Below are 14,368 nucleotides of genomic sequence, written 5' to 3'. Positions count from 1 at the left end.
TACGAATTGCAATATGTTCAGAAATACCGCTATACAAAAATGTTCGTGGTACCCAGCTCTAGAAAAAATGTGTCAACATCTCGTCTCCAGCAAAACAATATTCAGCCGAGGAGAAAAAGAAATAACAATAAAAATTATGATTTAAAAAAATAAGCGTATCGGTTTCCATTGTATCCGGATGTGGTTAAAATAACATACTGTAGCATATTTGCTATTACTTTAGTTTCCGCATAACTTTGTGTGCAAAACTGAACTGGGAAATTTGTTTTGTTTGTCCAAAAATTATTCCACTTTGCACACGTTTATTGTATCATCAGTATTGAACATTTGTACAATAAAATACGTTTCAACAATATATATTGTTTGTAGAGAAGAAATAACATAGTTTATAAAGGACAGGTACTAAATGAAAGTAATTAAGTATCGGTGACTCCATAAATCGGGTGTGGGGAAAAAACCATACCATTCCTTAAAATCTCACAAAAGAGGAGAGAGCTGGGTTTGTTTGGAAGATAAAAGTTGAAAACTTCAAATACGTGTACTATGATCATTTCATATTATAATGATATAAAACAGGCTTTAATGTGAAATCGAGTTGATCTGACACGTGTTAAGCAGAGTTCATTATATGCTTTGAAGGTAGCGAAACTCAAAATGAAACTTATCCAGGATCTTGATGGTGCAAGTATACACGTATCTGCTTTGGTGAAAACCTGATCTAAAACAAATCCCATTTGGGTAGTACCTACCAACAGCTGACAAATGGACGACACAAGACAGACGACAGAGACGAGACCATAACACACAGCGCACACTTTTACTTCCACAAACTGTGGTCAAGTCGTGGATTTTATTAATACATACAATTATACATAAATATCTTCTGGACTGTTGTTATAACTTTATTTCCTGTAAAAACAAGTAAGTAAAAAATAACTCGCTCTCTTCGTAATCAGAAAAATAATTTTAAGTTACTGTTTCGAATACACATCGTCATTTGTGTGGAATCATTCTGAACTCTACTGCTTTACTGCAAATTTGCAAAATATAAAAACACAGAACACATGGAAAGACGCACGTTTGCAGCTATTATTTATATTAGTTTCATAAATAATAATAACACTCGTGTCCGAAATAGGGTTTAAAATATGACTGGGTGAACATAACCGTGAGATGACAATAATGACACTCCTGTCTGAAATAGGGTTTAAAATATGATTGGGTGAACATAGCCGAGAGATGATAATAATGACACTCCTGTCTGAAATAGGGTTTAAAATATGACTGGGTGAAGATAGTCGAGAGATGATAATAATGACACTCGCGTCTGAAATAGGGTTTAAAATATGACTGGGTGAAGACAGTCGAGAGAACTCGGTTTCTTGGAAATGTACCTCTTACTTGTTTATGTCAGTAAAATACATTGCAACTCTGAAAGCTACAGGCAAAATATATATCAATTGAAAAACCGAATAGCCATACACCAAATTATGATTAAAGTAATTAAAGTAAAAGCAACAGTAATATTACTATTTTTGTATTCTAACATATTAGAGACAGTCGAAGGTACTTGCAATATCAACCATACGCATACATTATCAACCCCACCACGCATTTATTATCAATAAAAATCAAGACAAGTTCTCACGATATAAAACTTATTTTGAGGTACCCTTAAGACTGATCGCCCTAAACGGAAAATTACCTCAATTTACGAACCGTTCTCTAGATGTGCTGTGAAAATTTCGTTTATTTTCGTTTATGAAGATTTTCTAAAGGTACAAATAATCTGTTATTGCTGTTATTGGGAGGGGGGGCGCCATTTTTTTTAGCACATGATAATGGTGGCCAGTATCCATACCGATCATTCACATTTTAGCGAAATTATATAGAAAAGGAAATAACTTGCATGTACTTACAAAAGATCAACATATCTCAGAAAACCCAATGGGTCCTTGTGATGGGCCTATGGCTCACATATCTATATAAAGCAACGCAAAATTAAGAAAAAACCAGTGGTCATTTGAAAATTTAATGGACCACTAAGAAAATCTGATGGCCTGAGTATGTTACTACTGCGAGACAAACAAAAACATATGTTATATAGCAATTTGTCATATTGGGAGACTAGTCAAAAAGTTAATTCAGTTTAACCGTATATGCGAAAGACGGTCCATCCCAAAGGAATCCCTGCGAACAAGAAGTACGTAAAGTTAGAGGATTTGCAGAAGGAGGCGTTTGCGGTTAATTATTCGAGCTACAAAATAGCCATTTCTGCTGATTTCAGCAAGCGTCAATAGCGGTCTACAATTTATTACTTTATTCTATAAAAAAAGAAAGGAATCATAGTTTATATTTTCCATAGGCTAGCAGGAGCATTGTGTTTGAATGATAAATAATGTAGCACTGGAAAAAAATGAAAGACGTGGTAGGTACGAAACCCTTAAAGAGCACATACATGTGATTTTTAACTACCATTCCAGTGTAAATGTTCAAACTGCAGTATGCACATTCCTTAGCTCGCTTCCACAAGCATCACATATTACATTATCAGTTGAATTATCAAGGGTACATTTCGCACAAACCTTTGAAGTTTTCCCCATGGCGGGCGAGTCTGTTTCCAGATTATCACGTGACCTATAGCACATTCCACAAATGACTTTATCTTCTGAATTACGAAAGGTACAATGTTTACAATGCCACACACTTTCTTTAAAGTCATTTGATCTAACAGCAATAGGAGCCGAGTAACTTGTTTGAAGTTTCTCTCTAGCTGCGGGAGGAGCCGAAGCTTTTTTCTTATACATAGAGATGTTTTGGTGATTACTAAGAATGGTATCAGTTGATCTTGTCATAACAGGAGCAGAAAAACCACCAGCATTTGAAAGCGGCTTTAAATATGCGGGAAGATTGACTGAGTGCCTGCTAGGAGCAGATGAAATCTGGACCTCTTGAGTTGTAGGGAATTTATAAGGTTCCTGTTGTCTAAAGACACTGTCCATTACGTTGGATTGCAGAACATGTCGCTGCATTTCAGTACTAGTGGACAATCCTCCTGAAAAATTTCCTTCCGATGAAATTTTCAAATCCAAAGGAGCTTGACTTGTTGCAACTTTTCGTTTAACCTTCTGACTGGTTTCCATACCCCTCTCAATTAACTTGTGTTCTTGAATGCCACTTTTCTTTCTTCTTTCCAATTCTTCATTCACAAAAGACCATTCCTGTGATGCTCGCATATGCGGTTTTTCTTCAGATAGTCTTGTTGCGTCCTTTTGAATCAACTGAAGACTTGCCAGTAAATGTTCATCAAGCGTTCCCTCTGCTAAATTACCTGCTGAATCCTCGTCCATGTAAGGTATATCCTTATCACCGACAGAACTGTGCTTTTGTGCCACTTTTAAGTGCTCATGTAGTCTATCTCGAAAAGGCGCCTTGAATGAATCATCCCCGTCTGATATTCCCTGTTTTACATCACCTTGGGATCCCCTTTGTTTTTGCGGCTTGGCTTGGCCAACTGGAGTGTCGATTTTACCATGTCTATGGTTTATAATTAGTGCTATGCTTTCTGGGTTCCCTCGGTTTGAAAATCGAATCTGAACAACTTCCATAATTGATACAGTTTCTGCGAGTAACCTTTCTCGGATGTCATGTATTAATTTGCATTCCACTGATGCGACGAAACATTCAAAAGCAACAGTCGCTTGCTGTTCTTTGTCAATTTCTTTGGTTAACACAAATAAACCATTACTTTCTTCTCTATAACCGATCAACTGAAATATCACATCGGCAGACTTTAGATGGGATGTGATATTCGTTTGGAAAAAGCCGCTATATGTCTGTAAAAAAATGAACAGTGAAATTAGAGCTTTCAAAGGCCAAAACCATAAATAATATTAAATCTACATAACAGGAAGTATTGCATTATGCTATACGTTCCAGGAGGAAAGTGGTTTTGATATTGTTTTACAGAATTATTAATGAATTCTAGCACTACTGATGCGATTGCTCTATAACGGATGTGTCAACGAATCTTGTGTCTCTAGATTGTTCATGACCTGAATTAATCTTTGGTTTAGGGTCGTGTTTTGATTCAAAATCTATAATGCTCACCCTTCCAGACGCAAGTACGTCTCCTGAAAATTAGAATTAAATATCGATGTTGCAAGGCTTGTTTTTAACACGTCAACAACTATTATAATAAAAGGCTTGTCGGGATAGTTTAATTGCTGACAACTGCCCAATAGCCAAATGCAACTATTATAATAAAATGCTTATCGGGATAGTTTAACTGGCTGACAACTAACTGCCCAATAGCCAAATGCAACTATTATAATAAAAGGCTTGCCGGGATAGTTTGCTAACTGCCCAGTAGCTAAATGCAAGAACAAAAAAGTTGAATCAGAAGAACACTTTCTATAGAATTTTCTTCCCATGTAGCTGATCGCATATATTACTAAAACGATTGTTTCAAGGCTTGTCGATATTTGTACCTTCATCTACGTATAACGGTACATCAGTATCTTTGTCCAATACTGAAAGGCATTTATGCCAGGACATTTTCTGTTCAAGTTGGTAAAATTCTCATCAGCTGTTCCGAAGAAGTCTTTCTAATTTTAGTAACGGCTGCTAATTTGTAATTCATTTAGTACGTAACTGAAAGCCCTTTTCTCCTGGATTTGTCAAATTTGGTCACTATTTTGCTGAGAATATTCTGAGATGGCTTTGTTATAAGGTTTTTCTTTTTTAATAACGACATCATATTTTCATAGGGGATGATCATCATTTGCACAAACATGAATCACTTTGTGACAGGATGTTTTCTGTCAAATTCAGTCAAAATTTAGTTGGCATTACTTAAAATAAATAATTTGCTTAAAGGTTTTTAAATTGTTTCATAGCCGCGATCATAAATGATGGCAGAACAGCGTGATTTGCACAAACTTGAAGGCCGTTCATGCCAGGATCAAATTATGCTAAGCAGTTCAATCATTTGACGGTTTATCTATTGGTGGTAACGGCGACAATATGTCACCGTGGATCAGCATCGTACGCACAAATTTGAAACTCATTTTTGCATGGAGGCTTTCTGTCAACTTTGGGAAATTCTGTTGAGCAGCTTTCTGAGAAGACGATTCAAACTTTGTCTACTTTAATTATTCAAGGCCACATTCTAGTTTGGATTGACATCTTTTGTACAAATTTGAAAGCCTTTTACGACAGGTTCCTTATTTAAACATGTAGCCTTTTGTACAATTAAGCAGAATTATGTTGAGAAGCGTTGCAAGAGGTCGATGAACTTTTGTTCTAATTTTACAAACGAAGACAGAAAGACAAAATTTGTACGAAAATAATCAACAGAACGTCGTGCCAGAGCGCTTTGTGTCAAATTATCTCAAGTTCTGTAGCGCGGTTATTTGGAGTTTTAGTAACGCCGACCATATCTGAAGTTGGATAGGAATCGTTTACAAAAATCTGATACCCTATCCTACCAGGATCTGCACAAATCACGCAAAATTGGTGATATGGGTTTTGACAAGTTTACGCACGATGTATCCATGGCCATGCCAAAGTTCAATTGGCCTTACAGCCTGGTGAGTTTAAAAAAACGAGACCGGTAAGTATTCTTCACCTGTTATATTAAATCACCAGCTTCTGGCAAAAGCTTTAATTAAGATTTTGTTTTATGGCGTTTTTGTTTTTGCCAGACAAAAAATCTGATCACATGCTGCTGCCTACACTCCGTAGCTATCTGCAAAGAAATTTCGACTGCTGAGACACAAACATTATGTACATGTATCATTAGACCTGAAAAAGCTATTCTTATTTCCTCGTACAGCTAAGACATATTTCGTATTTTAAACAGTCAAACAAGCAATTTTCCGTGAAGATGAAGGTAAAATTTAAAATTCCATTCGTCCTTGAAAAAGTGTAACTATAATAATCTATCCAACCCTGTGACACATTTTGTATTTATGTTCCATTTAAATATATGAAGGACTGCAAGAAAAGTTAATGGTATGAGATCGCTTCTTTGGCCCTGCATTACCAAGATGCCAAGAGATGTGGCTGATACAATTCTAACCTCTTGTCTGAAAGATTACTAGAACGTATGTCTTCTATATAGCTTTCTTCACAACGACCGTTCTTCTGACAGCCCCTGTGTAGACTGTTAAACAAAACAACTTTTCGGTCTGTAACTACTTAAATCTAAGGAATATATATATATATATATATATATATATATATATATATATATATATATATATATATACGTGACCTTAACCTGATCGGAGTCATCATAATTAAATGTATAATCCACTATCGGTACTTGTTTCGTCTCGAGCTTACTAACCTAAGAATCTCGTTATTTTTTTTATTTTATTAAACAAAACTCTACTGTAGTTGCCAAACGAGGCTGTATAATTTCGATGTATAAGAAGTTTACAAAAGTGGAGCTTTTTAAATTTATTTTAGTTACTCTAGTAAGTTTTGATAAACGTAGAATGAAAGCTAGAGTTCGCTGTGTTTGGAATGAAGGACGAGGCCAGGGATAGTTTCTCGAAATATTTTGAGTATGTGATTTACGCTCAAGCTCAAAGTCTAAAACTGAGATATGACAATCACGTAAGGACCATGCTATTGACAGTTAACATCATTCCAGAAAAGAAAAGTCTAAAATTTAGATACGACAATCACATAAGGACCATGCTATTGACAGTCAACATCATTCCAGAAAAGAAAAGTCTAAAATTTAGATACGACAATCACATAAGGACCATGCTATTGACAGTCAACATCATTCCAGAAAAGAAAAGTCTAAAATTTAGATACGACAATCACATAAGGACCATGCTATTGACAGTCAACATCATTCCAGAAAAGAAAAGTCTAAAATTTAGATACGACAATCACGTAAGGGCCATGCTATTGACAGTTAACATCATTCCAGAAAAGAAAAGTCTAAAATTTAGATATGACAATCACATAAGGACCAAAGTATTGACAGTCAACATCATTCCAGAAAAGAAAAGTCTAAAATTTAGATACGACAATCACATAAGGACCATGCTATTGACAGTCAACATCATTCCAGAAAAGAAAAGTCTAAAATTTAGATACGACAATCACATAAGGACCATGCTATTGACAGTCAACATCATTCCAGAAAAGAAAAGTCTAAAATTTAGATACGACAATCACATAAGGACCATGCTATTGACAGTCAACATCATTCCAGAAAAGAAAAGTCTAAAATTTAGATACGACAATCACGTAAGGACCATGCTATTGACAGTCAACATCATTCCAGAAAAGAAAAGTCTAAAATTTAGATACGACAATCACGTAAGGACCATGCTATTGACAGTCAACATCATTCCAGAAAAGAAAAGTCTAAAATTTAGATACGACAATCACATAAGGACCATGCTATTGACAGTCAACATCATTCCAGAAAAGAAAAGTCTAAAATTTAGATACGACAATCACATAAGGACCATGCTATTGACAGTCAACATCATTCCAGAAAAGAAAAGTCTAAAATTTAGATACGACAATCACATAAGGACCATGCTATTGACAGTCAACATCATTCCAGAAAAGAAAAGTCTAAAATTTAGATACGACAATCACATAAGGACCAAAGTATTGACAGTCAACATCATTCCAGAAAAGAAAATCCTGAAAATTATATATGAAGCTAACTTTATTTTAATCAAATTATCGAACGAAGACTGATAACATTTCCCGATTTTGAGTTGGTGCTTAAGTTTCTTTCTCAATATGTTTAGAGAATAAGGAGTCAGACCGAAAGAAACATCCAGGGAATAATTCAATATTTAATTATTTGTACAGCACGCTCTACGTGCCAATTAAATTTTAACTGAAACAACTTGATGCACTACGAATCAGAATCTAAACAAGACACCCCAAAGGCCTTGCGATCGATTGCTTAGTGACACGCCATATGTCCGAATGGAAGATCACTTGGCCGATCTAAGTCAATTGGAGGCTTTCGGTCAAAATGTTTAGAACTTATGTTCACGGGATACTAGTGCGAAGAAGTTTGAAGGTTTTCTTTCTAAATATAAGGAGCCAAATTTGATGGCGTCATTTGTATACATATATTGAAGACCTCCAACAAGAACGATTTTTAAGAAAAATCTGACTTGTTTCTGAAGGGCCGGTTTTTTGGGGTACAAGACTTTTAACGTTATTAATAACTTCAGTAACGGTAGGCGTATTGGATTACTGAACAGTATAATTTGTTCAAACTTAAAACGCTTCATGCCAACACGCGCTGTCAAGATTTTGAATATTCTGTTGAGCAGGCTATGAGATGCCCTATAAGGCTTTTGCCTCAATTTTCAGTAATGACTATCACAATGAACAGTATCTACACCACTTGCAAAAACTCGAAAAATGTCCAAGTCATGATGATTTCCGTGATATTAGGTCACATTCTGTCTTGCTTTTTTTTTTTTTTTTTTTTTTTTGCTGCTGCTAGCATTCGTTTCAAGGTCTATTTCTTTTCTTTCTATTAGCGGCCGTATTTGACAATCAATTGACCTCACCTGCAAAATCTTTGAAGGCTTTCATAACCGGATGTTTTCTTTCAAATGTATTCGAATCCTGCAGTTTTTTCTTTTTCTTTTTCTTCAGACGAAGCAGTTCAACAATTTTTATTTTTAATAAAGATAACCATGTTGGACTGCATATCAGCATCATCTGTTGTGTATATTTGATTTAATTTATATTTGATTTTATTTAATGGCTGGTTGAAAGTTTAATTTTTTTAAATTCCATTACATGTTAGTGAACAACTTTTTTAAAATTCATTCATAATGTGGGATTGATAATAGTGAGCTTGAGGCTGACTGTGAGTACGTGATTTAAAACTTCTATTTGTTTCTGGAAAACGATCACGTGACCCTCATACGGGCATCTGTTTTGCGCAGTAGCTAGGTTTAATACCAATGTTTAGAGAAATAATCTGAGTTGGGCTTTTTACCTTTGACACTGAAAGGTGTTTTTTTTTCTTCTGTTGTGACCAGTTGGAGTTACATTTTAATTTTTCTTTAAATTATTTGAATTCGAAGAGATTAATTCTTTTCCCTGGAAAATATTTAAGTGCTCATACAGAATTCTTTGACAAAAATATTTATGGGAGCGCTCACCAGTTAATATGTACTTTTGAGAGAGTGGCGTATGTAAGGTGAAGTTGTTTGCATTTGAAACATGCACAGTGGAGAGAATGTTGACATACCTCTATGCAACTTTAATATAATGTGGCTGACATTTCTTTGGATATTGTACTTATGGAAATTGTACATAATCAAAACACACTGCAACTAAAATGACTGCTCACGTATGCTAAAAAAAATCAGCCTGAATTAGTCTAATGTACACTATCTTTAGCACCTATTAAAATAGAAAAATGAATTTTGCCCAACTAGACAATACCAGCTTCTGAAAGTGCAATGGATGAATTACTACATATAGAAAATGTAATACAGAAAATGTATAAAAAAAAAGAGTTATCTGCTATTTTTTTAAAATGCAATTTACCTTTGAAGTCCAGGAAGTGAAAAGGACCAAGCGGAGCTAGCAGTTTTTGAAAGATGCACATCTGTGGTAAGGCCAAGCTGTACAGTCTATAACCCATATTACACCCATTAATCATGCACCAGAATAAATGGAATTAAAGGTTCATTGAACAATACCTAAGATATACAAGGTCTTTTTTAAATAGCCAGTATAACCAGTGAGGAAACCCGGGGAAATTCTTTCTCTTTAAAATTTTATTCGGAATTCAATCACCGGAATATTATTTTCCATGGTACAACACAGAAATTTAGACACATCAGTACTAAGCTGGCGATAGCATACGTCATCGCCTTCCATTTCGGATTTTTCGTCGGGACTCGAACTCCAATTCCTTAGAATATTTTATTACTAGGACTAATAATTTATAATTCTGGGTGACAAACGACAATTATTATGAGAAAATGGAGACCTCCCGAGGTACCTGCTGGTGATGAGTGGTCAGTGAACATACAAATTGTGGTTCCAAAATCTTAAACACAGAAAATACTTAGTCTGGCCGATGAAACTCATTTGGCTGGTCATTTAGGGATTAATAAGGCGTAATACAAGATCTTGACTAACTTCTAATGGCCAAAAATCAAAACCGATGCTTGCAAATACTGTAGATCTTGTCATACTTGTCAAATAGTAGGAAAACCCAATCAGATGATACCTAAGGCTCATCTGCAACCTAGTCCTGCATTTGACGAACCGTTTAGTACAATTATGGTAGAGAGTGTTGTGTAGACCAAGTTAGGTAACCAATACTGGTTGACCATAAAGTGTACGTCAACAAGGTTTCCAGAGGCAATTCCTTTGAGGAATATTAAATATAAAACAACAGTAAAAGCTTTAATAATTTTTAAAAAAATAAATCAATTTGGCCTTCACAAATCCGTCCAATCGGGTCAAGGGTAAAATTTTATGCTTGAATTTGACATTCAGCAGTTCAAGTCAAAAGTTAAATTATGGTTTGACAAAACTACAATGGAGAGAACTTTTGAGTCTGGTAATAGAGTTCTGTCTCTCTTGCTCATTCTTCAAAATTTTCTTCAGTTTAGGTATTACGGCCCTTACATGATGCAAGTGATGTTGGGGTTGGAGCAGTCTTGATTCAAGAAGACGAAAATGGTATTGATAATCCAGAGTGATATTTTTCTAGGAAATTAAATAAGCACCAAAAAAATTATTCAACAATCGAGAAGGAATGTATGGCTTTGATATTGACATTACAACATTTTGAAGTTTACATTTGTTCAGCTCCTTCTTCGATTATTGTGTTTAGTGACCACAACCCTCTTACTTTTATCGGCAAGATGAAAAATAAAAAGAAAATACTACTTAGGTGGAGATTGTTGTTACCGGATCATGATACTGACCTCAGGCACATCAAAGAAAAAGATAATTTAATAGCAGATGCACTTTCCCGTGCATAGAAATGTATTATTTCATGTACACCTTGTATAATTCATATGAGTTCTTTTTAACCTCACGTATAATTAATATATCGTAAAAAGAAAGCGTTATCATATAAATCTTTCTTTTTCTTTATGGGGGAAGTGCTATGTATATTTGATATAATTTATATTTGATTTAATTTAATTGTTTGTTTGAATGTTTAATTTTTTTTATTCGATTACACGTTATAGTAATGTAATTTTGTTTACTGGAATTTGACATTTTCCAGAAATTAGTTCGACCTGACTGTTATTTTCGTAAACACCTAATAAAAGAACTTTGTATCTTTATGCTGACCTAGTTCCTGACTTAGACTGAGAATCAAGTAAGCAACTTCTTTTTCTTTATTCATTCGTAATGTGGGATTGATAAGAGTGAGATTGATGCTGAATGGGAGTACGAGATTTAAAAGTTTCTATTGGTTTCTGGAAAGTGATCACGTGACCCTCATACGGGCATCTGTTTTGCGCAGTAGCTAGGTTTAATACCGAAGTTTAGAGAAATAATCCGAGTTGGACTTTTTACCTTTGACATTGAAATGTTTTTTTCTTCTGTTCTGACCAGTTGTTGTTACATTTTAATTTTTCTTCAAATTATTTGGATTCTAAGAGATTAATTCATTTCCCTGGAGAATATTTTAAGTGCTCTAACAGATTTCTTGGACAAAGACATTTACTGAAATTTTATTCAGAATTCAATCACCGGAATATTATTTTCTGTGGTACAACAAACAAATGTAAACACATCAGTACTACACTGGCTATAGCATAAGTCATCGCCTTCCATTTTGGATTTTTCATCGGGACTCGAACTCAAATTCATTATAACATTTTATTACTAGGGCTAATAATTTATAATTCTTGGATCATTCTTGGATTATTTTTGGATTTCATTTTTAAAAGTTCTTTTCCTCATTTTTACTTTGCTTTTCTAGGGAAATAAATTATTTGTCAAATTTTAGAAAGCTTGTTGTCTTCACTCTTTTCTTTTGCGTTTACTGAAAGCCTAAACGTAACGCTGTATAAACTTAAACGGCTTCATGCCAAGACATTCGGTCAAAATTTGTTACATTCTGTTCAGCAGGCAATACGAGGTCGTTGTTCAACTTTTTCATAAATTTCAGTAACGACCATCATACTATTTAGGTATCTGCACCACATTAGAAAAGTTAATATATCTTTAGGACACTAACTATACTTTAGATCAAATTCGCTTACATTTGTTAAAAGTCGTTTAAAGGTTTTAATATCTCTTATTTTATCAGTAGTTATATTTGAAAGTTAATCTACATGACTTGTTTAACTTTGAAAGGTGTTTTCAGACTGCTCTGTCAAATTTGACAAAGTCATTTAAAGGTTTGCTATTTTTGGTAACGATGTCCGTACTGGAAAACGGATCGGCATCATTCGTTGAAATGCCTTCTTGCCAAAATGTTTTCATTCAAATCTGGACTAAAGTACTGGTGATTACTCTGGAAAAAGTTAAAAGTTGCATATTTTTAGGACCAGCGAACATATTTGTTGGAAGTTTGGCATCATTTTGATAGCAATAGCATCCAAACTGTTTGGCGCATCTGCATTAATGATAAAAGATTGACAGGCCTTCATGACGTGGTGCTTTCTGTCACAATAGTATTAACTTCGGTTTATGAACTGCTATTTCAAAACGTCTCTATTTTCAACAGAGGCGGCCATATGATATAGCGAAATGGTATCACTTGACAGGCCTGAAAACTTGGATTTTATCTTGAACATTTAGCTGAAATTAGTCCAGTTTTTTTTCTCAGAACGAATTTGAAAAAAGCAAATAATGAAGGATACCTCTGTACGCACTACATATGAAGGAGGACGTGCAATGAAAGCACTGTCTTACCATAAGCTCACTCAGCAATATGACCAGTTGAACAAGAAGCTGATTAACAGCTTCGAGAGTCCTCCAGATGCATGCTTACAGTAAACGTTGTTCATTTTTTAAATTTAATGCAGACACCCTTTTTCATTTAAACCATGTTATTTCGACTGGCCAATAATTTTAAAACTATCCTTCAAATTTTATCGTAAAAAAATAAACACGTCTTCTAAAATTCTAAAAATCAGTGTCTAAAACTACACTCATCGCATCTTAAATGAATGATAGAGAATGGTACTCGTTATCGATCATGTTATCTTCGTTTCAGACAATGAAAGAAAAAAATTAAGTTTGGCCAGGAGTATTTCTTTGTTTTTACGTCAATAACATATTGCATGATGAACAACTAGCATAATATTAAAAGTATAATACTATCATAAAATGAAATGTGTTTCTCTTCTCCTCTGACACGAATAATCATGGAAAATTATCTTAAACAAAAAGTCTAAAATGACTGTATCATAAATAATCAATATTACCAAAATCCAATGCACGACTTTGTAAATAAGAATAATGATTTAAACTAGATGGATTAAAATCTAATACAAATGGTCCCTGACTTACAGTATTTATATCTTCATGATTTTATTTAAGACGACGTTATTAGTTTAATCTGACACCTACTGGTGAAAACAATGTATTTCGAGTGGATATATGATCTTACTTGCTTAAGACGAAGTTATTAATCTACCAGTCACCTACTGGTGAAAGCAATGTATATTCCTGTTGTTCCGAAATGTGACCTTTAACTTCCATCATATCGACGCAATGTAGGCTGTTTAACCCATATGCTAAACTTGATACCTCATTTCCAGTGGAATGTCCATCTATGTGTACAGGTAAAATGTTCATTATTAATGTAGAGGAAGAGGAGAAGACACATCTGTAGTACAGTAGGCACAAGTACGATACTTACGTTAAGTTTGTGATATTCCCTTTTCCAAGGTGTTTTATACAAGATTGTTAAGTATCTCTCAAGATGGCTAAAGGCTTTCGCAGCCTTGAGTGGAGTTAACATGTCTGCCTTAGCGGTCTCGAAAATAACGTTTTCTATTTCCTTTGACCTGAACCGTTCTTCGGGGGCACAGAGACACAAGAACTGGTAGATAAGAATGTAGATCTTCTTTCTCTCTTCAGTAGGATCATCTCCGTTCAAAATTGACCTGTACAACCTCTGGGCTTCACGAAACTGCTGCATAATTTGCAAGAATGGTGGTGATACTGCAAAAATTGTATATGGCTGAAAGAACATCAAAATTTACAAAATATGATGTGAAAATGTAAGTCGCTGAACATAAAACATTTTTTTTCACATTCTACTACAAAGTAAAACTTTTCAAACACGTTAACATTTCATTAACAGCAGGGACAGTATTCTGTATGGCAAGAGATCACGATAGGTCCAGTAATACACCTG

The 14,368-nt window shown here is 34.6% G+C and overlaps 1 protein-coding gene across 7 annotated transcripts in view; it reads right to left on the bottom strand.

Moving 5' to 3' along the window:
* Positions 1 to 798: 798 nt before the first annotated feature.
* LOC149779991 (uncharacterized) overlaps positions 799 to 14,368 on the bottom strand; it is a 44,000-nt gene continuing 30,430 nt past the window's right edge. For 5 of the 7 annotated variants that reach the window (XM_089936718.1, XM_089936716.1, XM_089936717.1 and 2 more), the window contains 2 exons: positions 13,868 to 14,191; positions 799 to 3,836 (listed from right to left, as the gene is read on the bottom strand). In XM_089936718.1, the coding sequence (XP_089792844.1) occupies positions 2,493 to 3,836; positions 13,868 to 14,149 (1,626 nt within the window). In that variant the 5' untranslated portion in view covers positions 14,150 to 14,191 and the 3' untranslated portion in view covers positions 799 to 2,492. The remainder of the gene's footprint in view (positions 3,837 to 13,867; positions 14,192 to 14,368) is intronic. The other 2 variants (XM_089936720.1, XM_089936722.1) reach the window with 1 other exon arrangement.

Source organism: Sinohyriopsis cumingii, chromosome 16 (genome assembly GCF_028554795.1).
Source record: "Sinohyriopsis cumingii isolate HCF-2022 chromosome 16, ASM2855479v2, whole genome shotgun sequence".
In the NCBI taxonomy this organism is placed as follows: Eukaryota; Metazoa; Mollusca; class Bivalvia; order Unionida; family Unionidae; genus Sinohyriopsis; species Sinohyriopsis cumingii.
The sequence above is the reverse complement of the archived record's forward strand: the minus strand, read 5'-3'. Positions and strand labels throughout refer to the sequence as shown.